Source organism: Chrysochloris asiatica, unplaced genomic scaffold (assembly GCF_000296735.1).
Source record: "Chrysochloris asiatica unplaced genomic scaffold, ChrAsi1.0 scaffold00022, whole genome shotgun sequence".
Lineage (NCBI taxonomy): Eukaryota > Metazoa > Chordata > Mammalia > Afrosoricida > Chrysochloridae > Chrysochloris > Chrysochloris asiatica.
In genome coordinates this window covers 15,407,965-15,435,078 of record NW_006408540.1, presented here as the reverse complement: position 1 = coordinate 15,435,078, position 27,114 = coordinate 15,407,965, and the positions used below count along the sequence as shown (strand labels likewise).

Genomic DNA, 27,114 nt, shown 5'->3' with positions numbered 1-27,114 from the left:
TTAATCTTTGTCCTATTTCTATGGCCTTAAAATTTAAAAACCCAAAGCTTATAGTATACTCTCAGAAAGTACTTTAATAACTTTTGGCATTCTTCTTAAAAAGCAAATCTAACTCTTTCAGTATAAAACACATTTTTTTACTATAATTAATTAGTTCTAAATTATGCAAGTGCCTTTATTTCCTGCCCCTTGCCTTCCATACTTTGTGCAGCTTCTAAACAGTGCTCAAGAAAAAAGAAAGTTAATAACACAAAATCAAACTCCCTACCCAAAAGTGATTCACCTTAGATCACGAAGTCTATAAGGGAGAACCAGACTTTCACAAACCCCTAAGACCAAGATACAATCTCGGTCTGATCATGTCACCCTGCAGTTTCTAAAGACAAGGCAGTAAAAAATGTCAAGTCCAGAAAGCTCATGGCAGAGAACTTTACCAAAGAGCGCAGGTATATTTTATCAGGAGGAGGGAAAATATCCCCACCTTTCCAGGAAAAACTTACTATCCTTCCTTGGTGGGAAGGGAAGAGGGTGTTTCAAAAGTCCAGTAATTAAAAATATTTTTGGAGTTTCCTAAATTCACTTCTTTATTAATTTTTAATTTTTCAACAAGTTTTATAATTTGAGCTAGCTTTTATTTGTAGAATAAGTGGGGGACATGAAACAAAGAGAAATAAAAATTGTTGCTGCACCATTTTTATAGGTTATTCTACTTAATGAATCTTTTTCATGTTAATGGTGGATTTCTAACCAAATTTGTCAAATACAAGAGGACACCTGCATGTCAAGGTGCTTCTTCACACACACACACAGACACGTCATGTATGGGCACGCACACATGCACACACACTTTACACACACTTGTATGGACACATGCACACAAACCCTTTCACACTAAAACCATCAGCAGCATCAGTACATAATGTCATCTGACGTAAGGCTGTGGGAACAATCACTTAGGGTGCTTGTAGAAACCTAAAATACTAATGTTTCTACTAAGAAATTAAATGGTTTAGGGGATTACAACGGTTACTAATAGCTGAGCTATGAAATTTAGCTGATTTTTAAAAAAGGACAAAACATCTTCCAGATGAACAGAGTCAGCTCCAGTGTCATTATTTGATATCAGATTTGTTTTAAGTGGGAAGTCATATGTTTGCAATGGAGCATACCTGCGTCTCTAATTGTAGGAAGCAAAATTGTAACTCTCTTCCTGGAACCTATCCTCAGCCACCTTCAGTGCAATTTCTAGCAGCACTATTGGGATGCAAAAAGAATGCCATGGGACAATGCCCCTGGAAATCTCATGTTTAGACCTTCCTTCATACACATCTTGTTAGGGTCTGAACACAAGACAGATGGACAGAAGAAGAAATGAAGATAATATCTTGACAGAGATTATAAAAGTATGTACTATATACACCATGTGACACAATCATTTAAAAAGCTGTATTTCCTTTCCTCTCAATGCCAGTCAACATTTCCTAGTCAAAGGTTACCCCAGTTATCTTCCTCTGTCTCTTCGCCCCCTCCCAAAACAAAGAGCAGCATCTATTGGTTTGGCATTTGTTCTATGCATTTTCCATGAGCCAATCAAACAGCGACTTCCATTGGTCCTCGCTGGTCTTCTCGGTCACGTCATAGTATTTCAGCACAGCCTGAAGGACATCTCCCACTTTCCATCCTTTTTCTTGTAATCTCTTTGAAAGCTGACAGAAAAAATAAAAGGTAAGCCAAACATTAGTCAAAAATAATTTTATAACAAAGTTTCCACTTCTGCTTTTCACATTAGACAAAACTAAGAATCCTGCTGTTTACAATGGAATGCTGCTTCCCAGTTATAACAGCCCTAAACCACTACCCCTTCACCCAAATTAAACAGTCTTCCTTCCTGGCCTTCATAAACACATCTCCTCCACAGAATGATACTTTGGGATTGCTGGAGACAACCCCACACACCTTGCCCAGCTGGTCAGAGAACAAAGGGCACATTTCTACAGGAAATTCTTAACCAAACTCTACCACACCCTCAATTCAGAACGTAAAATGTAAAGACAGCAGTCAGGTTTAATAAAAGGATACAAATTTTCCTTCCATAGCATACAGTGTGTTTTTTTTTCTGGAATCCACACTCTAGCCTCACCGGGACTTTCTAAATTAAGAAATTTTAATGTCCCAAAAAAGGAATGAAATTAAATACAGGTTTAAATAAACTCTGACTTCAGCAAGCAGAACATGCTTCTACTCATTTTTATCTATTATTAAAACTAGTTTAATGTTTTGTATAATGTAAAAAATTTCAACAGTTCTAAGGATTTCTGGTGTGGCCTGTGGGATTTAATGAGCCAGATTGCAAAGCCGTATGAATTGCAAGGTTGGTGGTTTGGTGGTTCGGTGGTTCAAGCTCACCAGCTGCTCCTCAGAAACCCTATACAGGGTGGTTATGGATCAGAGTTGACTCCACAACACTTTAACAACAACTGATAAATAGTTCACATAACAAACAATTCATCTATTTGAAGTGTATAATTCAATGGTTTTTAGATATTTACTGAGATGTGCAACTATCCAAATCAATTTTGTAACACCTTCATGACACACAAAGAAATACTACACTCTTCAGCATTCACTCCACGTCTCTCCCCCAATCCCTCAGCTCAAGGCAACTACCAATGTAGTTTCTGTCATAGGCCTACCAGTTCTGGTCATGTCACATAAATGAAATAATATGCTTTATCCTGTGACTAGTTTCTTTCACTTATCATAGTATTTTCAAGGCTCGTATGCTTTCTGTCCATAACATGTATCAGTACTTCCTTATTATCATCAAATAATACACAACTGAGTTTGGTAAAGAATCTCCTGTAGAAATGTCGCCTTTGTATTCCCACACAGACTGACCAGCTGGGGGAGGTGTGTGGGATCGACTCCAGCAATCCTAAAGCATCAATGACATAGACGCCATATTTGAGCTATAGCTCACTTTGTGCTATTATGGATAACACATTGGTAAGAACATTCATGTCCAAGTTAATGTGTAGACAACATTTCTAATTCTTTTGGGTATTTGCCTACGAGCATAACTGCTGAATCATATGCCTTTCCAGAGGAAGATGGTCCCAATTTCTCTACATCTTCATCAACACTTACTATCTAACTTCTGGATTATAATCATCCTGCTGGGGGTAAAGTGCTATCTCCCTGATGGATGACTAATTACATTTGTTGGTCATTTGCATATGGCCTTTGGAGAAAAGTCTATTGAGATCATCTGCCCATTTTTAATTACTGAGCTACAGGAATTCTTTATATATTCTAGACAAAAGTCCTATCAGACACACAATCTCTAAGCGTTTCCTCTCATTTCATGGGTTACCTCTTCCTTTTCTTGACATTTTTTTGAGCATGAAAGTTTATTTTGATGAAGTCCAATTTACCTATTTTATTTTTTCCCTTGTATAAACAGATTTGACTTTTACACTTGCCTATTCCTACACAAGACACCCTGGTAGCACAGTGGCTAGGAACTCAGCTGCTAACTAAAAGGTTGGTGGTTCAAACACACTAGCTGCTCTACAGAAGAAAACTCTCATTTCGGCTGCAAACTGCAAAGTTGGAGGTTCAAGTCCCTGTGAGTCAGAAATGACAACTGGCTCTGAACAATTATCTGTTACCTTCCAGTTATGCTTATGGTAATAATGCTTGTACTGTTGAAAGGTAAAAATATTAGGGTTAATAGTGCACAGGTATGCATCCCTTAAAGTCTGTCTGAGCAACGATGGACTGCATCCATCCATGGACCCAGAGATTTTGAAGGTTTTTTTTTTTATTTTTTAAAGGGAAAGCAATGCTTCTTTTGTTTATTATTTCCCCCTGGGGGGTATAAGGTATCTTGGTGTGGTGCTGTGCAATAAGCACTAGCCACAAGGTCCATTTAAACTTCAAGGTCAGAGGTTCAAATCCACTAGCCGCTCCTCAAAAACCCTATACACAGTGTTGCTAAGAGTTGGAAGCAACTCATTGCCATTTAACAGCAACAGTGGGTTTAAAAGCTCCAAACCCCTAGTGTGAGTAAGTGGGCTCCAGGGTGATCCTCGGTGGCCAGGATGGCCAAACTTCCTCTTTCATGCTTTGGACAACCACCACAGGGCAATCTCAATCCCCACATCGCCAGAGGCGCCCTTTCTCCTCCTCCTCCTCTTCTCCTGGCTGCTTCTACTCTCTCCACCCCTGCCAGTCAAGGCAGTGTAGGCGGGGCCGGGATGCTCACAGACTCCCAGCTCCAGGAAGCAGAGTCTGCACATGATCAGGAAGTGAATACCTCTCAGCATCCCTGTGTCCCGCCTCCCCCCTCCCTCCACAACACACACACACACACACACACACAAAGTCCTGGCACTGCCCCTGCTTAGTCCAGTCAGACACTGAGCAAGGCCAGCAGCCTGTGGATGCAGTTGCCTGGGTTTGTCCAGTGCACTCCCATTTGGTTTCAATATAATGGAATCTGTGTGATGCTGTAGGATAAGCACTGGACTGCTATCTATGAAAGGTTGGCGTTTCAAACCCACCAGGCTCTCCTTGGAGAACCTATGCAGAATTAATATGCACTGAACCTGACTCGATGGCACTTAACAACAACAATAATAATAGGCTTTACTGGAACTTGTCTATAAATGGTACAGGGATTGCTTGCATCTAATACGGTGTTTTCACAACCCACAAACTGCATAACATCCTACTTCACAGAATGTATCGTGGATGCTAAGTGACACATACATGAATTATCCAGAAACAATGTTCCTATCATCATCATAATCACAAAAGATGTCCTTACTTGCCTCTTAACTACTTCCTAGTTGCTCAGCCATCTAGTCTACAGCCCTGTGAAGCTCTTGCCAACATGGTAAAAGAGGGTCATTATTTAAAATAAGCTGCGACAGACATTGTTATCAAAGACACCTACACTAGGTTATATGAGGACAAGGTCTCCTTTCAGCTCTACCCAAGGCCTTCCTTAGCCTTCAGTTCACCCAAGACTAAATGACTCTTCAAAATGTTTATCTCACCAAAATCAACTCTAGCATTTCCATGACATGGTCTTTGCCTTTGATAATTCATTTCCAAAGCATCCCTTTCTGTGCTATGTTCTCCTTCTGTCTAAAAAGAAACACCTACACTGCAAGAGGAGTCGCTGGAAGGGAAAACAGATGAACAGATAACCCGTTCCGCTGCTAACTGATATGATGGAGGTTCAGGTTCAACCAGAGGCGCCACAGGAGAATGGCTTCACTTCTGAACACTCAGCCATTGAGCACAGTTCTACTCAGGCACTATGAAACACCAGTGACTTGACAGCACTTTTTTTTTTACTGGAAAAATCCAAGAGTATAAAAACATACACACACACAGTCTTCTTCAGATTTTTGTAAATTCTGGACCAGAAATCAAGAGCAACCTTAACAATTGTTCCTTTTTATTATTATTACTGATCTATCTAAATTGACTATTTATTAAACTATCCTATTCCCCATAATAAGGAGCTCTGGTAGCGTAGTGGTTACGAATCGGGCTGCGAACCTTAAGGTCAGCGGTTCAAAACTACCAGCTGCTCCGCGGGAGAAAGATGAGGCTTTCTACTCCCATAAAGATTTACAGCCTCGGAAACCCTGTACAGGGTCGCTATGGGTCGGACCCGACTCAACGGCACTTAACAACAACAACAACATTCCCCATAATAAGATTAAAGTCATAGTTCTAATAAAAGTTCTGGGACAAACCTCAGGACAAGTAAACTGGAGAACATGACTAGTAAAGGGCTTGGCACACAGTAAGTCTCAATAAAAGTAACTTGCTGTTGTTGTTGTTATTAAGTGCCGTCAAGTCGGTTCCGACCCATAGCGACCCTGTACAGGGTTTCCGAGGGTGTAAATCCTTACAGGAGTAGAAAGCCTCATCTTTCTCCCACGGAGCGGCTGGTAGTTTCGAACCGCTGACCTTAAGGTTTGCAGCCCGATTCGTAACCACTACGCTACCAGAGCTCCTTAACTTGTTAGTGTATCAAATCCAAATGTTATTAGATGTCTAAACTTTTACTGGCTTTTGTTTGTGCCAGATTTTCACACAATGAAACTGGATCAACAGAGAAAGAGACATACTGACTACTAAACTCAATTATGAATCTATTACATATAAAAAGAATAACTCAAACTTCCACATGAGAAACAATTCAAATTGCGATTAATAATGCCTAATTTTGAGAACGTCGTAGGTTCAAGCTCACCAGCTTGGACCTATACAGGGTCGCTATGGGTCGGAATCGAATCAATGGCACTTAACAACAACTTTGAGAAGCAGTGTGGCTCTGTGGGTTAGTGCGCCAGACTGCAAAGACGTTTGAACTGCAAGGCTGGCAGTTCAAGTTCACCAGCTGTTCCTCAGAATCGTTATACGGGTCACTATGGGTTGGAACCAACTTGACGGCACTTAACAACAACTGTGAGAACATAGTGTGTGTCATGCACTAGCATAAGCAATTCCTTTACAGCATCACAATCACCATACATAGTAGATACTTACTGGTATGAACTCCTTGGCCGACTCATGGAAATAAAGTTCTGCAACTTCAGCCTCAGAGGCAACGAGCCACTGAAGAAGAATCCTCAGCTGGGGGTCTACCGTGCACAATTCCATGTCAATATTTGTAATCAGCAGAGTTGGTCCATCTTGCCCCAAGCCTAATATTTAAATTTAAACAACATGAAGTGAAACTCGTCAATTTAACACAACACTCATGTTTCTAAGGATTTGTAAATGTTAAGATTCCAATGAACGCCGACAAAAAAATTTAATCTTTTCCTAATCATGTCATAACATGAAATAAAACATTTACGTTGCAAGGGCAAAATAATGTGAAAACAATGAAGCATTTACTGCTAGCACAAATGCAAAGCATGATTTTGCTATACTGATTTCTAGTACTGTAAATGTCATACATTGTGCCAAAATATAGTCTACAAGTAAAAAGAGAGAAAACAAAACTGTATAAAGGTATCTTTATAATGCAAATATAGATGAAACACCAAAATAGAAACCTCACATAAAAAATGTACTTTCAGCTGTTTGCCGGCAGTCAGCTGCTGGTGGCTGGCAGGCTTATAGAATGTGCCCTTTGGTTGTTTAAATGATTATATATCCCTGAGTGTTTTTGTGTACCCACCATAAAAAAAAATTGAGAGAATAGAATACTGTTGAATGATGATGCAGAGAGGAGATTGTAATCATTGCAATGAAACGATCGATGAGTGTAAAACTGATGTCTACCCCCTGCCCCCATGTAAACTATTACTCAATTCACCATAAAAACTTAAAAAAATAAATAAATAAAGTACTTTAAGAAAGCATCCTGGACTATTTGCACTGGGAAAATCTGCTGCAATAAGACCTCTTTAAAAAAATGTTAAAAAGCAAAGATCTCACTCTGAGGACTAAGGTGCGGCTGACCCTAGCCATGGTATTTTTAGGTATGTAATAGCCAGGAAACGAGCAAGGAAGGCCAGGAGAAGGAACAAATCTATCTTGGAAGAAGTACATCCAGAATGCTCCTTAGATGAGAGAATGGAATGGTTTCATCTCACATACACTGGATATGTAACCAGCAGGGGTTAGTCAGGCTGGGTAAAGTGAAGGTCAGTGAAAAGGAGGAAGACCATTATGGAGATGGACGGACGTAGTAGCTGTGACAGGGGTACAGTAAATCACTCTGCCCCTAACTGAAAGGTCATCAGTTCAAACGTACTACCATCCACTCCACAGGAGAAAAAAGTGGGCAGTATAGCCCACCAAGACTTACAGCCTTGAAAACTATCTCACCACAGGTTTGTTGTGAGTTGGAACTCACCAGCCAGTAGGGGGTTTATTGTTTTGTTGTTGTTGCTGTTCAGCACATGCTTAGCACTCCTACTCCATGACACTGATGATAAGAGCTGCTTATCACGGGCCTTCCTACACAACAAGGGGTGTGGGCCTTCCTACACAACAAGGGGTGTGAGCACACTGGCAGGCTGGTGACATCTCAGCAGTTTGTCCCATTCTTGGAGGCACTGTAGATGGATGTCCTTGTATTTTACACTTCATTGGGTTACTACAGGGCTACTAGAATGGGTTGTTGTTAAGTGCTCTTGAGTACAGCGTTTCCAAGGAGCGGCTGGTGGCTTTGACCTGCTGACCTTGTGGTTCACAGTCCAGTGCTGATCCTACAGCACCACACCAGGAGTGCTTGTCATTTTTTTAGTATTAGTGTTGTCCCTTAATTTTTGATTTTATATATATATAAAGATGTGACCTGCATGGTTATCTTAAGATAAATGCATTGCCCTTATTCTCCCTCGCCCGAAAACGACTTCCAAAAAAAAATGACTGTGGCTGTAAGTCCTCCAGACTCCATGGGCTTAGCCCCAATGCCTGTCTCCTGCTCCTGTTGGTACTTACGGTCAGAGCTCCGGCTGCACAGCCTGACAAGAAATATCAAGCATCTCTCTAAAGGACTGACACGCTGCAGTTACAACAATTACAAAGAAAGAAACAGATTTGTTGTCTTAGCAGTCCCACCATTTGGAATCTCTGTATAAACCTAGACCAATCTATCTCCTAACTTGCCATTTTCTTATTAACAAATTCAAAATGCAGCTACAACTTACACATAATAACAAAAGCTGAATAATGACACATCTGCACATGACCCTCGAGGAGATGGATTGGCACAGTGCCTGCCACATTGTGAGACTGGCTCAGGAATGGGCAGTGTTTCGTTCTGTTGTGCATCTGGTCGACTCGATGGCACCTAACAACATATAGGCCATATAACCAACCTTACTAATTTCTATACATTCACAACAGAAGTTCTGAATCGCTTGGCTAGTTCCAAAAGTAAAAGTGTTTATTTATTTTTTTAATGAATTTATATTAACTTCTTTTCTCTTAATCATTACTCAGGCAAAGTTAAAAAGTAAGAAGTAGTTCATTAGGGAAAATAACCTTAACACGCATTAATATCATATACAGCCTCTGGTGGTACGTCTGGAAAGTAGACAGATTTTCTAGACATAGTTAGTAATTTTTCAATGACCAAAAATAAAACAAGTATTATAGAGCTTATCAATAATTCTGAAATCACTGTCTTACTTCTAACTACATCTGATGAGAAAAAAAATAATTCTAAGTAGCCCTACATGAAGAATATCATCTTAAAATTACTGGTTCAAATGCAAATATCTCAAACAGCAGATATGTGTTCTGCATATGCTACTCTATAGAAGACATTATTGATGTTTTCATAATTATGGACAAACAAAATTTTTAGGAAAAAAAATCCAAACATCTGAATATAAAGAAAATTCAGCTTCAACACGGAAAATTTCTAGATTCACTCAGACATGCTAGTATTTTTTTTTTTTTATTTAGATTACAGTCCATGGTCCCAAACTCTTAGCAACTTACATATCTGGAACTATGTTCCTTAAAGGGAGACTTGAATGTTTTCTTCAAGGATGCGTATGCATGAGTGTAGGGTCGGAACTGGGGAAGGGACTGATTTAGAAGTATTTTTTTGTTTTTGTTTACTGATTCATGTATGTTCAGCACTAAAACACAGAGGAGACTTGTGTGCTGTTACAGTGCTGACCAGGTTTCAGCAGAGCTTCCAGACTCAGATAGACTAGAAAAACCGAGCTGGTGATATGAGTCATAAAACCAGCCAATGAAAATTCTACACATCACAGCAGTCTGATTCACAACCAATTATGGGGCTGGCGAAAGGGAGCCCAGGCAGCACTAGGTACAAGGTCAGTGGCAGATAACAACGACCCTTCTGCAATATGAGTAAGGAGTTCAGAATTTTTACTCTGAGTAAGATCATCATAAACTTTATCTCTCAAATGTTTGAATAATTCTCTTGAAATATTTTAGTGTTTACATCAATGAATAACTTTGTTTAGCAATCTAGCAAGAAATCAGAAACTGAACAAAGAAAGCCAGTTGAGGAATACATGGATTTGTAATGTTTTCACGTATCACAAAGGGCCCCTATGATGAAAATACACAAACACTACAGGCTGGTGCAGGGAACCTCACACACACAAAAAAGCATGCAAACATCCAGAAAAGTACAAAATGTCAATTACCTTCTACATTGGCCACAAGCTCTTCATCTTTATCATCTGGTTCATCACTTTTTCAACAAAACAGCAGAAACAGTTTAAAAAAAAAAACAAAAAAACAGACAAGCTTTAATTAATGAGAGTTAAAACCAACTCTAAAAATGAGGTAAGAAATGAATGTTACAGTATGATGTACTGACATTTAGAAAGGAAAGAATGGCAATAAAAAAAAGGAAGCTTTGCTTCTCACACTATTTCATGTTAAAATATGAATTGCAAATGATGCCTAAAGACAACTTATCTATCAATAACCAAGAAGTCCTACCTTACCATGAAATAGAAAAAAAAAACAAAATCCATTGCTGTCAAGTTGATTCTGACTGATTGCAGCCCTGTAGGACAGAGTAGAACTGCTCTATAGGGTTTCTGAGGACGATAATCTTTACTGAAGCAGACTGCCACATAGGTTTCCTGTGGAGCAGCTGGTAGGTTTGAACCACCAAATCTGCAGCCAAGCGCTTAACCACTGCGCCACCAAGCATCCTCCATGACTTACTGTTGTTGTGAAGTGCTGTGGAGTCAATTCTGACCCATAGCGACCCTGTATAGGGTTTCCGAGGAGCAGCTGGTGAGCTTGGACCACCAACCTTGCAGTTCAAACAGCTCTGCAGTCTGGCGCATAGAGTCAAGTAATTTCATAAAATTTAATTCAAAGCCAAAATATTCTAATTTGGTTTTAGATAACATAGCATTTGTGTTATCAGAGAATGCTATGAATAAATAGGCACTTCTTAATACTTCTCATTGGTATTTACACATGCTTTTAAGAGTACATTTTCCCTATGCTTTTCATATTTATGGAATAAGACTGCATCTAAAAACAAAAGCAAAAAACAAAACAGAAATTCTGTAGGAAGCAAGCTCTTTTTAATGGATAATTGGTAGAATGCAAAGGAACGAGCAGAGGAGCAACACATGCATACAAGAAGCCCATTTTGCCATTAGATGTCAGTCAACTCTTTAGCATAGTGGAATTTTTCCATGAGATGTAAATTTGTCAAGCAGAATCATGTCAAAATATAAGAGAAAAGAAGTTGGTACATATTGCGCTGCAACCCACATTCTTTATATGACTCATGCATTAGTGGTGAAAGACTCATTGGTTTTTAAGTTTCTGGTCTGGACCAACCTGTCTGATGTTGGAAAGGATAAACTGTCGTCATACAAATCTCCTTCTAAAGCAAGACTGCTCCAGCTACTGCTGTTACCATTACTGCCAGGGGGAAGAAAAGAACAGAGCTGAACCAGAAGATGAATAGGAAAGATGACCTTTGTTTTTCTGGGAACAGCTTCTGTCTGTAGCAAACACAGATGTTCTGACGCTGCCACAAAGGCGTGGGCTGTCCATGGAGGCCAAGAGAGGTCATCACCGCTACCCTGAATGGTACTTGGTCCGGAGATTCAGGAGATATTTTTCCTTGTCCTCAAAAGGCCAGGAAAATTATTCTAAACTTAACTTTTATTTTTCTGGGTAATGCAAACACCGTGCCTTTTAGGACAGCAAATGAATGAATAAAGTTAAGAACTTTCACAATGAATAAATGTCTTTTGGCAAACTTGGGATTTAACGTGTAAAATCAATTATTTTCAGTTTGGGTACAGTTTAAAAAGATTCTTTAAAACAGGTTAACTTTCTCTCAGGTCTTTAGATGGTACAATCTTGGACATTTTGGTTGGGATGGGATAGAAGACACCAAAACACAGCCCCAAACAGACCTTTTCTATTTGGAGCTTCCTGGTTTTAAAACGTTCTGGCAATGATTTTTCTTTCATATACTATGGATGATTCAATAGGTGGCCAATAACATACATACATTTTTTAGAATAAAGCAAAAATGAGTTAAGCTCAAGTGAGAATTATACTTGTGTCATTGGCCAGTCACTAATGCCACAGGTAAGTTTTATACTATCTAGTCAAAAGAAAAAGGTAAAAAGCAAGAGCTATATGGATAAAACACTCAAAGAAAGCAATCACATTCTAAAACTGCTGCAAAGCAATAAATAAAAAGCAACTGTGCTCAGAAACAAAATTAAATATAAAATTTTCAGACTAAACTTTACTTCAACATGCAATTTAAAAAAAATTCTATCCTTTAAAATAATTAGTAAGCACATTAGTTTGCAGTGATAAGCAGTTATATTTTCCAATATGAGGTTGTAAAGACTAGGCAATTACAAAACTCAAATTTCCAGTTCCAAAATATGAATGAACATAAAACCATTTTAAATGTTCAGAAGATTACCCAAAAAAGAAACAAACCCACTACACTTGATGATCATTTAAAGTTCTAAATAGTTTCTATGCAACCTCAAACAATTTATAAATCTGAATTCACTTTTTTAAACAAACCTACTGTCATCAAGTCAATCCGACTTATAGGACCCAAAGATTTCCAGCCTCTGAAACCCTGTACAGGTTCGCTATGAGTCAGAACCGACTCCACAGCACACAGCTACCACCACCAAAACACAGTAACCCCCATAGGGTTTCTGAGGCTATAAATCTTTACAGGAGCAGATAGCCTCATCTTTCTCTCTCAGAATCACTAGTGCTTTGAACTGCCATCCTTGTGGTTAGCAGACCAATGCTTAACCCACTACAAGGGCGCCTTAATATTCCCCTTAGCACTATCAAACTATCGCAATGAAAACCATAATGTATTAGAGAATTAAAGTTAAAACTGAGGAATGTCTGCTTAACATACGCTTCCAACACACAGCGACTCTATAGAGGGTTTCAGAGGAATGACTGTTAGGGTTAAACCACTGACCTTGTGGTTAGCAGTCTGATGCTTATCCTACAGTGCCACAAGAAGACTATTTACATATAACTTATGCACATCTTTCTGTATACTTTAAGTCATCTCTAGATTCCTTATAATACCTAATACATTGCAAACATTATGTAAACAGCACTGTCCACTCCTCTTAGCCTTTGAGGGACTGCTTTGATCACAAGATTGCATTTTTTTTTCTCCCAATATTTTCAATATGCAGTTCGCTGATTCTGTGGATGTGGAACCCGCAATATAGTCAAACAAATACAACTCTATTTTAAAACCATCAAGACAAGCAAGGTTTTGCCCACGTAGTCTGTTGTCAGAGAAACCAAAATTGAGAAAATATAAAAAATACAGAAGGTACAGACAGCTGGAGCCCAAGAGAGAGAAAATGATTGAGATATTACTTAACAAAAGAATATCAAAGTTTAAATCCTTACCCATAGTCTAATAACAATAATGACTCCTCCATTTAATTAATAAAAATCTATCACCTAAGTATAGGAGAATATGAAAACATATATATATATATATGTTGTTGTTGTTAAGTTACGCACATCCATTGAGTTGGTTCTGTATAGGGTTTCCAAGGAGCAACTGCTGAGCTTGAATCACAGACCTTGTAGTTCAAACGGCTTTGTATTCTTGTGCATTAACCCACAGCCACACCAGGACTTCGTGTGTGTGTGTGTGTGTGTGTGTGTGTGTGTATGTGTATATATGTATTTTACACAATGTAAAAATTAAAAACTCCTTTTATCTAACCCTGTTCCTCCATTCCTTTTGTAGCAAAAAACGTCATATTTGAAATCGTTTATACAATGTCACATCTAAAAAGGGTGACCATATAAGTTTTCATCCAACCAGGGCACTTTTTGAAAATAAATCGTTGGCAATAATTACATCAACAGCAGAATTAAGCCAACACCATAGCAAGCAGCCTCCCAATGTTCCATTCCGTTGTACAGACTGACATGACAGCACCTAACAACATTCCCAGGTAAACCGCAGCGTATGGTCGCTCTACTTTAGCACAAAATGGAACTATTTAATTACTGTCTTCCTGTTGCATTTTTTTAACACTGTCTGCCCTGCATCCACCATTTTCTTTTTGCCTTTTCATATCTTCTGTGTCTAGAACAAGCATACTTAAAACTTCACAGGCGGGGTAGTCAAGTACTAAAACTTTCTATGGCTCTCACTCATATGAAGACTATTAATTCTGATGCATTTCATAAAAATGACCTCAAAAGTTCTCTAAGTCTGACTCACCTCTTACCTTATCTACTGTATTACTTCTCAGGGGTTCACACATATTTTGGGGAATGTCCATATAAAGAAGTTACTGTTTGTTCTCACTTCCTACTGAGAGCACAAGTGCAGGGTGGGTCCCCAACTCTGAAGTTCCTTAACTTCAGAAACGAGCAATAGGTACTGCAGATGCCACCAAAAGACTTAGTGGTGTAGAGCAACCGATCCTAAAGTGCGGCTACGACCCACCTGTACGGCACTCATCCAACATGCAGACCTGACTGGTAGGTGAGGTCCTGGAAGCTGCAGTAAGCACGCACACCACCAGCCCTGGATGAGCCTGCACTCTCAGGTGCAATGCCTAGACCTTACCACCAATCATGTGTTAGCTCACACTGGACTGTGGCCAATTAAAACTGCACTTCTTTTTCTGACAGAATGTCAGCTTTCCCCCACTCTTGAATTCAAGTGATTTTCTCAATCTAAACGCATTTATTGTTGTTTAGGGCCATCAAGTCGGTTCCAACTCATAGCGACCCTGCATAGAGTTTCTGAGGAGCGTCTTGTGGGTTTGAACCACAGACAGAGCTTGCGGTTAGCAGTCCAGTGCTAATCATACAATGTCACACCAGAACTCCAAAATGCATTTACCCAGGTTAAATGCAATTATTTTAGTCTCCACCTGACTGGCCCTTTTGAACCTCAGTATTATTAACAAGATGATCTTTCCAGCCTTATTTGTCATCCACAGTTAATGGGTAGTCTTCATAACTGGTAAAAGAATGCTAGAGAGGTAAAACCAAGGGCAGAGTCTGGCAGGCTCCTCCTTCTTTTTATCAACTTTGGTGACATCCTGCAGAGAATTGTTTAACTGGCTCTGAGTCCTTGAAATGCCATGAGGCTTTAACTGTAGTGCCGTTCTAACACCTGGATTTCCTAAAACACAACTTGCACCCAAGTCCAAGAAGCCTCTGTGTTTCTCTAAAGATCCAAGAAGAAACAAAGTGTTTACTTTCCACTCTAGATAAAGATCTGCACAAGGGTCTTATGATTTGTGATGAAGTCCCACTTCCAGTTTCAAACACGGCCGTTTCAAATCTGGACTGTAAGATATACTGCCATCAAACATAACGCTCAGAGATGATATGTTCTAATAGGTGAAAAGCCATTTTCTTTCCTCATGCGACTTCATTGCCACTTACAATTGTCTTTTTACCTCCCCAGCCTGGTAAGCCAATCCCAAAGATTCCCACAGGAGCCATACATACCAGCCTGAGACTGGAAGTACGCTGATTCTGCTTGCCTCTCCCTAGATTCAACAATGAATGGTATTTCTCCACTTTAATTATCAGTTAATACACATAAAGCATTTATGAAATTTTATAGGTTATTCAGAAATGCCATTACGAATATCAGAAACAATTTTTTCATAATAAGCCAATAGTCTACAAAGACTGCTGTTATTAGCATAGTTTAAAAAAATTATCTATAAAGTAAGTGCCGCCTACTTTACAGGTTAGTTAGTGGTTTTATAATTTGTGTATTTCTAATCATTCAAAAATAAAATCTTTTAAGTCACTTTGTTCTTGAACAGCAGTACAACACAGAGTCCCCACAAAAAAGATTGTGAGCTAATATTAACAAAATTTACAAGATCATCTTGATGCATTTTATAGACAACAACTTTTTCTTACCCACAAAAGATAAAAAAAAGCATCCTCTTTAAAACAGAGAAGAATCCTTTTTCCTGAAAAATTCCTTTAAAGCTCAGGAAAAGGTTAAAGGGTATAAAATCAAATATACACAGTATTTTTCAAATTACTTAATGGCACACTCAAAGAAAGCTAGTTCTACTTTATTTAACAAATGTCACTTTTGTGAATTATGAAACAAATTTTAAAGACAATCGCAGATATTCAAATTCAAGTGTTTCTCATAGTACCAAATGTGAATTCACTGCTTGATTCTGCAGTGTAAGAAACTAAACTCCACAGGAATAAACAAAATGTCAGTTACCTTTCACTTAGGTGATGAAAACTGCTGCTTTCGTCCTGGTGTTCATCTTCAAAACTTAAGTTGGACCAGCTGCCAGTGCTGTCTTCACCAATACTGAGATTCATCTGCTGGCTTCCAAATGACTCAGTTGACTGAAAGTCATCTTTTTCTTTTGAACTACAAAACAGGGGGGGGGAATCTAAACTGTAAAAATCATGGATTCTGAATTATGAAATGATCAGTTGATGATAAGAATCTGTAACCCATCTAAATCCTTTATTTTATTTGTGCCTGCTAACAGCTCTGGTAGCGTAGTGGTTACGAATCAGGCTGTGAACTTTAAGGTCAGCGGTTCGAAACTACCAGCTGCTCCGTGGGAGAAAGATGAGGCTTTCTACTCCCGTAAAGATTTACACCCTCGGAAATCCTGTACAGGGTCGCTATGTGTCGGAACCGACTCAACGGCACTTAACAACAACAACAGACTTCTGGTGCTGTAGGATCAGCACTGGACTACTAATCACAAGATCAGTAGTTCAAACCCACCAGCCACTCCTCAGAAACCCTGTTCTGGGACGCTATGAGTCAGAACCATCTCGATGGCACTTAACAACAACAACAACAAAAAGGCATTCCAGCACAGTATATTAATTTCAAAGTTAGTGAAGGTACCTACCAACATTTATATGCCTGTTAATCCAGTGTGTCTCCACCCCCTGGGCAACATTTACCTAAATTCTCCTTAAAGCTGTTATAATTTCAGCTGGAACCACATGTGGAGAACATACTCCTTAACTTCATGAACTCCATGCAAAGCAGTCCTTTCTCATATCAATATGAAAGGGGACCACTTTCTGAATTTCACACCTGATGTGCTATGTCATTCAGATCAACCAAATCTCCTCAAGAATGTTATCTATGATCAAAACCCTTCTCATTTTTTTTTTTCAATAAAAAGACATTTACATGTTTTATGCCATCTTTGCATAAAGGTCCATTCACTGTTCTATTATTCTAACTGCCTCCGCTCCATGTTTTATTCTAAAGTGGAACTTGTAAACATCAAGTCGGGTAATGTCAGTCATGTGCTCGAAATCTCCAAATAGCTTTTCACAAAACAAAGAGTCCAAATCCTTCCAACTACACAAAGAACAACATACTGCCTGGCCCCTGTCATCAGCCTCTTTGCAGTAACCCAAATTCCCCCAGTCCTACCCCTTGCTCAGATTCCCTTGACTTAGTCTCTCTTCACCTTGGGTTCTTGGCTAAAATGTTAGTCAGTGATAATTCCCTTGATACCCCAATTCAACCTCTCCCCCATCCATCACCCGACTATGGTGGTGCTGGTGGTGTGCTGTGGAGTTGGTTCCGATTCACAGTGACTCTGGCATCAGGTTTCCCAGGCTGCAAATCTTTATACAGGAACAGAAAGCTTCATATTTCCCCTGTGAAACGGCTGGTAGTTTTGAACCGCTAACCATGAGGTTAGCCGCCCGACTTGTGATCACGCTACCAGAGCTCCTTAACACCCTCTAACCCCTTTCCTTGCTGTATTTTACCTGTAAAGCATTTGTCACCATGTGACATGCTATATATTTTACTTACTTGTTTACAGCTCCAAGAGAACGTAGATTTTTGTATGCTTTATCCACTTCTGTAAATTCAGTGCCTAGAAATGCCTTTCTTTTGTATTATTCTCATTCTGTATTTAAAGTATAGTAATCAAAATTATATTGGGCTTCCCAGAGACACACACACTGTAGCCTTGAATCCTACTTGTTGTTGTTGTTGTTAAGTGCTGTCAAGTCGGTTCCAACCCATAGCAACCCTGTATAGGGTTTCCAAGGAGTGGCTGGTGAGCTTGAACTGCTGACCTTGTAGTTCAAATGGCTTTGCAGTCTGGCGCATTAACCCACAGCACCACACCAGGACTCCTTGAATCATAATACAGCCCTGTTACTGCTGTGTGTCGAGTTGGTTCCGACTCATAGCAACCCTGCATAGGATTTCCAAGTAGGAGCTGGAGGGTTTGAGCTGCCACCCTTGTGGTTCGCAGTCCAGTGCTTACTCTACAGTCCCACACCAGGACATTACTTTGTTCCTTTTTATTTTCATATGAAAAATTTTCCTGATATGTATCATAGTTTAATTGGGTTTTTTTGGTTGAAATGACCCACTGGGTGGATTCCAGGGAAGAGTTTATAGGGGTCACTACGTTATTCTTATGTAGAAAGGACAGCTCAAAACACAGTTCAGATGTTGAGATATCTAAATGCACTATCATATATTTTTCCATGCTGACATTCATATATGTCACTGTCTGTACATTTTGTTGTTGTTAAGTGCCATGGAATTGGTTCCAACTCATAATGACCCTGTAATAGGGTTTCTGAGGAGTGGCTGGTGGGTTTGAACCACCAACTTTGTGGTTAGGAGTCCAGAGTGCTTTCATGAATGAAACATTTACAAGAAAACAGCACTTTTTTCAACAATCAAATAATGCCTTTTGAGTTACCCATTGGAATGAATACCCTATTTAAAGTCTGAAACACAGTTTTAATTTTAGATGATAGAAAATGTGAGAGTAAACTGTACACACTAGAGTCAACTCTTAATAATCAGCACTAACAGAACTCCAGCACAATTCTTAAAAAGGGAGAAAAGAAAAGTGCAAGGTAATATCCTATGAGTCTTGATAAATGTCACACTGCACTGATAGGCAAGGCAAGGTGAGAAAAGAGATGAATCAACAGCAAAGGCAGGGAGTGGGAATGGTGTCTTGGAGTAATTCTAGACTAGAGAAGAGTCATAGGAAAATGATAAAATGGCTACAATAGTCTGTGTGAGGAAACCTACTTTAACTATAGCATGTCTTAACTACCATTTACTCATTTGAACATTTTAACCATGTGTCTGTCATTGTACTAGGAATCCGTGTGCAATAATGAATAAAGAAAATGTAGCTCTAGGACAGAGGCTCACAAACATTTTCTTTAAGATGGTAAATGTTATCGGCTCTCAGGCCAGCTTATCTCAGTTGTAACTGCTCAGTTCTGCTACTGTAGCAGAAAAGCTGCTGCAGTAAACGTCTAAGTGAATGAGTGACCATGATCCAATAAAACTCTATCTATGAGCACTGAAATTTATCACAGACATTACCTTCATACCAAAGCCAAAGACAGAATTAGAAAACTATCGACCAATATGCCTTATGACTATCTTCAACAAAACACTAGCAAACCAAAATACAGCATATTAAAAAGGTTATGTATTGTGACTAAGGGGAATATGGATCCTTGGTGTGGTGCTGTAGGATAAGCACTGGACTGCTAACTGTAAGGTAGGTGGCTCAAATCCACCAGCCGCTGCTCAGAAACCCTATGCGGGACCATTATGAGTCAGAAGTGACTTGCCAGCACTTAACAAGAAAGGGAATATATCCAAAGAATGCAAGCATAGTTCAACAATAACAAATCAATTAATGTAATATATCACCCTAAAAGAAAGAAGGAAAAAATAATGATTCCAATTGATGCAGAAAAGCTAGAATAGTATCCCACAGTCTTTCATAAAACACGCTCGATAAAGTAGGATTAAAAAGAAATTTCCTCACTATGATAAAAGCCATACAAGGGTACGTTGAAAAGCATTCCAACAAAATCACAGAAACCTTTATAAACAAAAATAACAAAACGTGAAGTTACTGTTTTTCAATATAGCCTCCCTCCAGCTAGGTCTATATAAGGGGGCTTCAAAAAGCTTGTGGAAAAAGATCCGTTATCTTTTCATTCAATTTTCCACGAATTTTTTAAATACTGTGGCATTGTGGGTTAATGGGCTGGACCACAGTCAGTTTAAACTACAAGGTCAGTTTGAACTGCAAGGTGGTGGTTCAAGCTCACCAACCACTCCCTATTCAGGGTCACTATGGGTCAGAACCAACTCAACGGCACTTAACAGCAACAACAGTTTACTTCTAACAGTGATGTTTCTGTCTCTGACCACTGCGCCCAAATAATTTCACATTCTTCGATTTACATCATATCAAAACGGTTGTTTGGGACACAAATTGTGCTCCTTTTCAATCTTTGAGTTTTGGGGAGCAAGAAGTTTGAAGCAGCAAGATTAGAGGTGAAGAGTGGACGGTGTGAAGTTTTCTAATGAAATTCACATAGGACAGCCTTACTACCCTCAAAGAATGAGCGCATGAATCGCTGGTGTGGCTCTGTGAGTTAATGCACCAGATTGCAAAGCCATTTCAACTGCAAGGTCAGTGGTTCAAGCTCACCAGCTGCTCCTCGGAAACCCTATACAGGGTCGCTATGGGTCGGAACCAACTCGACAGCATTTAACAATAACAACAACAAAAATACCTAGGTGCAACTTTCCTGGCCTTTTTCTCACCAACGCAATTTTTAATTTTCTTAAAACTTCTTTCTAATAAGCCCCTGTGATTGGCCTTTGTCCCTTAAGAAAATCTATCAAGTTCAGTCTCCATAACTTTCTGAGCTGACTTTTATAAGAAAATCTACCAATCCACAGTCTCCATAACTTTCTGAGCTGACTTCTCTGCCCAATAGATCCCCTTGGAAGCCACAGTTCTGGCTGACCATTTTCTGAATACGTTCTACAAGGAGCCTAAGACAAGTATATTACTGAGAGAACTTGTCTGCAGCCAGCTACTGATCACAGAGACATTTTTAAACACTTTTGTTTGGAATAAGCCCTTGCATGTATGACCTAGAACAGCAGCAAAACTTTTTATCTCTCAATGGTGAAAGACTCAAAGTGTTTCTCTCAAGAACGTAAAGAAGATTTTTAAAAATACTTTCACCATTTCTATTCAACACAGGACTGGAAGTTGTCAGAGCAACTGGACAAAAAGGGAAAAAGAAATAAAAGATATCAAAATGCTGATGACACATTTATATAACATTTGTTGTCTAAAATGCTCCCCATTTTTTTTATTCGACTCCACCTACTTCAGAGCTATGTGAACTTGGGAAAATTGTTGATTCTTTCAGTCTTATGTTCTAGCTATGTAAATGGATAAAAACTTCCCTCCAAAAGATCATTGTGGAAACAGGAGACAACGTACATAAAAGCCCCGTGTAGGATGTGAAACAAAATAAACTCGACAGACTATCAATTCCAACTCACAGCGACCCTATAGAAGGTTTCCAAAACTGTAAATCCTATGGGAGTAGACAACACCTCATCTTTCTCACTCAGAGCAGCTGGTGGGTTGGAAGCCCAACATATACTAACAACACCAACAGGGCTCCTTTGAGACAATAAACAAGGACATTTTTTGTTAATTTAGGGCTAATTTCTGAACAGAAATTAGTATATGGTAAAGTATACGTTTCATTTTCTCAGTAAGTTCCAAAAGAAATTTGAAACTTACCTGCTAGCATGTCCAATATTCATCATAGCTGACGCCATGACTTCGGTAGTGAGGCTTTCAGCAAAGCTAACGCCATCTTGTCCAATGCCACTATCCGCTGCCAAACTGGTATTGCTCAGTTCTCTCTCTGCTTTTTCAATAGCTTCAGCAACAATCTTCTCAGCAAGCACTGTCTTCTTATCAAAATTAACATGGACTTCAGGAACATCAAGACGAAAAATTCGAGAATTCTGGTAGATGCTGCTGTATTTTGAATTTGAAACTGGCTTACCACTAGCAACTGCATCCTGTCTGTAAAAGTGCTGAGATGCATTTCCAGTGCAATCGTGGAGCCCTTTAAGATTACAGTACCTGCAAGCTTGACTGACAAGAGGTGACAATTTCTCTGCATAAGTCATCCTATCTGTTGATTCTGTGGTCTCAGAACCTTGCAAAAATGCAGACTCTAAAGTTCGTTCTAAGGTGTCATTCACTACTCTTTTAGCATACTGTTCTATAGCTTGAACGACATTTTCTCCACAACCAAATTCATTTAAGCTGCCAATACTGTGGTAAAATCTGTGATTTTGTGAGGAAGGCTGAAGAGGTGTAGGAAATTCTGTTTCCACTTGAGATTCAGGATCTACATTGCCTCCAGCTTTTTCATAAAGGCAAGAATCTGTTAAGGATTTTGGCAAGCCAACTGTAAACATTGCTAGCTCTTTTTGAACATCTTTTGTTATGCTGTGAGCAAGAGAGTCCGAAAAGCTATACAGTTCGGAGTATTCATTTCTGTACACTTCCTGTGTCCTTTCACAACTCTGATTTTTACAAAAGTAACCTGCCTTCCTTTTACTTTGTCTTTTTTTATCTACTTCCTGATGGTGCTCTTTATTTAAGAACATTAACAGCTCTTTCTTGGTTTTCTCTGGTGAGTCTTGCACAGGCAGCATTTTTGAGTGGCACTTGGTTTTGGCTGTCTTAGCTGCTTCTTGTAATCCTGATTTCACAGACCTATAAGCAAGTCTATTGGCATACTGATCCATTATTAACTCATGATTCCCACCTTCTTGCTTTAGGATTTGAATGATGTGACCTGCATATTCGTCTGTCACACTTTCACAGCTGGGATACTTATAGGTCAGACCTGACATACATGTGTTCAGTGGTAAGGAAAAAACAAACGGGTCCACTTCCTGTTGATGCACTACAGCCTCTATATCAAGTTGGTCACCTCTTTTGAAACAGAAACCATCAGAATAACAACTGTTCTTCCTTTGCTTGGAAAGCCCATAACTTTTAAGTTTTGCCATTTTTTGAGCATCTGTAATCACTTCCGCCGCCATATCACCTGCAAAATTCCATAACGCTTGGACAGTTTCATCGGAGTGACTTAAAAAAATAGGAGGTACATTTGTTTGACTTTGCCCATCTAAGTAAGGGCTTTGAACCTTGGGTTCTTGAAATGCTTTGTGATCTAAGTGAGAAGCTGCCATTTCAGTTGCAAGAGAAATTATGTGAGTAGCTAAGCCTTCTGCAAACTGAACTCTCTTCCCCGAGTCCTCTGGCTTCACTTCCACTTTGGGGTGCTCTTCACCTTCGCTACTTTCAACTTCTTCTGAGAGAGACCTCATGAGCTTTAGCATAAACTCTTCTTTCTCTATAGCATTTTGTTCATTTTCAGACAAACTACCAACAGATGGGTTGTGAGGTGTAGAAGGTGGGGTAGCAGGTGCAAATTCCTTGGCTAGTTCTCCCTTGAGCTTCTTGGTTAACTTCTTGATATCCCATTCGGAACTAGTCTGGGATGGTACTAGAGGAGTTGACGGCGGCGTTTCAGGTATGACATTTCCATCTGTGATTTTCTGTTTATCGTCCACATGCAAACCACCTACACAGGTAAGCACTGTAGATATGACAGCATGGGAATGAGGACACGGGCTTTCTTGTCCAAAAGACAAGGACTCAAGCACAGCATTATTCAAACTATGCTTTACTGGCTTTTCCTTGGCACATTCCTTCAAGTTGGAGTTTTGGGCAGCTGTGGCAGGACATGGTACTGTAGGAAACCCATGCTCCATGGGGTCTTTATGTTCTACAGCACCATCCTTTCCTCCTGAAAGTGCATAACGATCCTGAGCGTCAACAACTTTGGGGAACTTTTCCAAGGTTAAGTGTGACTCTTCTCCAGGAACAGGCAAGCTTTCCTTGTTCACCGCGTTTTTATCTATGTTTACAGTCACTGACTTGCTTTTGTCTATGGAATGTTGAATAATCAATTGAGATAATCGGTCAGCAAACATGTCCTCAGAGCTGGCATCGTCCTGCTGCAGTGCTGGTGGATCATGGTGGAAAGGAAGGCCTTTGCCCTCTACTGCTTTCGTGAAACAGCCTGTGTGCTCGACTGTCTTTGTAGCTCTGCTTGACTTCACAGACTCAAAAGTTTCACTGACGATTGTATGTACCATGGCTGCAGAAAAGTTGCTAACAATTGCAGGCTCGATTGTCAGTTTTGAATAATTTTGTATTTCAGCATCATCATGTGTTGGTCTGAAATCATTCTGGTTGCTCTGATTGTGTTCTGAATCTGAAGGTAGACAAACATTTCTGAAACACGCTACTTCCCCTTCTTTGTTGTGCATGGTCACACCAGTTTGGGCAGAGTCACCACCTGAACTACTATCATCAGATGACAGAGGAGACTGTCTCTGATTCATATCAGAGGAAATATGATATGGGAGAAGGGCACTTCCAGCCAAGGGTACGGGTATAGAAGTGACAATTCCAGAAGTACAAAACAAAGCCTGCTGTATTGTGTAATCTTTTTTATATTCCTGCCCTGGCTTTGCCACCATAAATGCTTGATTGTTAAAAGTCGGGGAAAAGGTGAAGGTCTGTGTTGATGGCGCTACATTTTCTGCACTCACATGCTTTATGTTATCTGTAGAAACACTAACTGCTGCTTTTGTTGTGAAAGTCACATCAACTTGTGAGAGCTCAATGAAGGCTTCCTGTATGACAGATTCAGACAAATCTTTTGCATATGACTTCACTACTTCATCTTCGAAGTCAAGCCTCTGACACTGTGGAGGTGCAGGTGTGGGAGGATACGAAAACTGGTACACTTCCATGACGCCTTCGAAAATCAGCTCTTCAGCAAGATCTGCAGCAAACCGAGCCACTGTGTTGGTGAAGATCTGCTTCTTGACATACTGCAAATCTGTGAAAGCATTGGATAAAGCTTCACTCACCAGGAAGTTCGCCAGGCCCCCAATGGCATGCTCTTTCAGGGAAAATGCATGCTGTCGTTTCAGTTCATTAAATGCCATGTGAAAAATGGATGATGTCAATTTGAGAGCTAAGTGGCACAAGGCATTGGTACAGGAAGAGACACCTTTCTGTAAGTCTTTGAATGCACTGCCAAAACTTTTTTCCACAAGATCTGCTGCAAATTTCTGAATGCTAAAGGACTTATTGTTAGATTTGTTGTTTTGATCAAGGTTCCCAAGCTTCAGAGCTACTGTTTTATAGTCTCCGCTTTTGTTGCTATCACTGTCTGATAATGCATTAGTATGCGGGGTATGAAGAACTGAATCGAGTAGTTTGCATGAAACACGATTTGCATAATCCTCATAAGCATAATAAATTGAATCGTGGTTTTCATGAACCCCATCTCCACCAATATGCGCTTGGCAAACACAGTCAGCAGTAGTACAGCCTCCAGGAGGACTGAAAGCAGAGGACCGAATGGGGCTAAACAAGCCACTGTCTTCCCCAGATGCCTGCACCGGGCGAGGAGACTCTGGAGCGTCACACAGGTTACTGTATGGGGACTCTGGTTTCCGTGGAGTTGGTTTTCGAACATTAGCTGGCAGAGCTGGACAACTGAACTTGAACTTTTGAGGATTCATTGTAGTGGTTACAGAACAAGATTTTTCATGTTTCTGCCCTTTCTTCTGCGAAGGCTTCCCTTTGGTAAACAGACAAGACGTTTCTAAAGTCTGTTCTAGTTCATCAAACTGATCAAAACTGTCAAAGAACTCGCTTACTTCTGAATCTGAATCCTCTATATCATCTTTCATCACAGGGATTTTAGGAAGCTCGAGTTTTGCTTTTAAACTTTTTTGATATCCCTCTTCGTCCAAGAAAATAACAGGACTTGGACTGGAGCATTCTGACTCAGAAGAATATGCAGGAGTAGAAGAAAAAACCATTTTCTGTACTTCACTACCTTTATCTGAAGCATTAGTAGACCTATAGAAACTCCTTTGGATCCAAGGCTCAGAAATTGAGGTTGTGACTGACACTTTCACAGAAGGTAGCTCTTTGTGTCCCAGGATATTTACTAGGGAAGTTGAGGGTTTAGCCAATGACTGCTGCCCAGAGCTCACCAGAAGCCTTAGATCCTGGGCTCCCAACTGGTGCCCAGAATTAGTCTGTGAAGCAGCATCACACTGGCCCCTTAATGCAGAAATGCTGATTCCTAAAGAAAAGGGTAAAATCATTGAATTTTTATAAATTAACTTAAATCAGTAAAATGACTTTAAAAACATGAGATAACTATAAGTTTTCTAAACTACACTGCTGAGTAGATTCATCCCAATTCACATTTGGAAGCAAATACACTTCTTAACTAAAATAATTTTAATTCTCTCCTAAGTCTTGGGGATGTATGGTGTATTGGTATGTTCAGCATGTTGTTCTGAACCTTTCTCTTTCAGCTCATTCTTCTCAAACTCAGAGCAGACACTTAAGTTAATGGAATAGACAGTGCTTAGGTGGCACACCTCAGAACAAACAGAAATAGCAAAACTAAAAACTAGGTAATGATAAACTTAAAAACAGCAACAACAAAATTAATTCCTCAAGCAGAAAAAAAATGTTAAAATGCTCAAACAGCATCACATTTCAAAATTAATCTTAATTGAACAAATCTGCCTTAAAATTTTCAAATGTGAACTTTATTAAACTTCCAACCCCCATTTCAAGAAAATGCTTGATAGAAAACGAACCATCATTATATGGCTTTGAAGTCTCATCTTCCTCTAAGTGTTCAAAAGCAGTGACAAAGTCGTCCTCTATGGAAGACACGGACTGGCTGGTGTCGTCATCGTCTCCATAGGTGGTCTCAAGTTGGCCCTTGTGATGCAAGCATGTTTCCAGGGTATATCTTATCCCAGTCGCATATTTACTTAGCAGACTGAATATAAAATCGATTCTGAGTCTTGGTACAAATGTGGGTGACACTCTCATGACGCAAAGCATTCCAGAAGGATGACTCTTGGGGAAGATGACAGATGGTAGAAAACAATTTCAGTTTCAAATATTAAGCACTATCAAGAACTAAAGCCTCGATATATGACAACCTTAGAAAAACACAGGAAAGGCATGAATCGCAAAAATCTCCCTGGCTTTGTAGAGTTTAATTAAGGTCTTCATCCTTCCTCTCCAACATCTTTCACTCCCTTTCCCAATCTCTTTCTCAGACACA

General features: G+C 39.6%; 1 protein-coding gene across 1 annotated transcript in view; it reads right to left on the bottom strand.

Moving 5' to 3' along the window:
* Nucleotides 1-1,568: 1,568 nt before the first annotated feature.
* AKAP11 (A kinase (PRKA) anchor protein 11) overlaps nt 1,569-27,114 on the bottom strand; it is a 64,093-nt gene continuing 38,547 nt past the window's right edge. Inside the window, exons 5-11 of the mRNA XM_006837678.1 lie at nt 26,636-26,903; nt 21,645-26,106; nt 16,259-16,414; nt 11,341-11,424; nt 10,176-10,222; nt 6,574-6,731; nt 1,569-1,706 (exon numbers count right to left, since the gene is read on the bottom strand). Coding sequence (XP_006837741.1) covers nt 1,569-1,706; nt 6,574-6,731; nt 10,176-10,222; nt 11,341-11,424; nt 16,259-16,414; nt 21,645-26,106; nt 26,636-26,903 — 5,313 coding nt within the window. The remainder of the gene's footprint in view (nt 1,707-6,573; nt 6,732-10,175; nt 10,223-11,340; nt 11,425-16,258; nt 16,415-21,644; nt 26,107-26,635; nt 26,904-27,114) is intronic.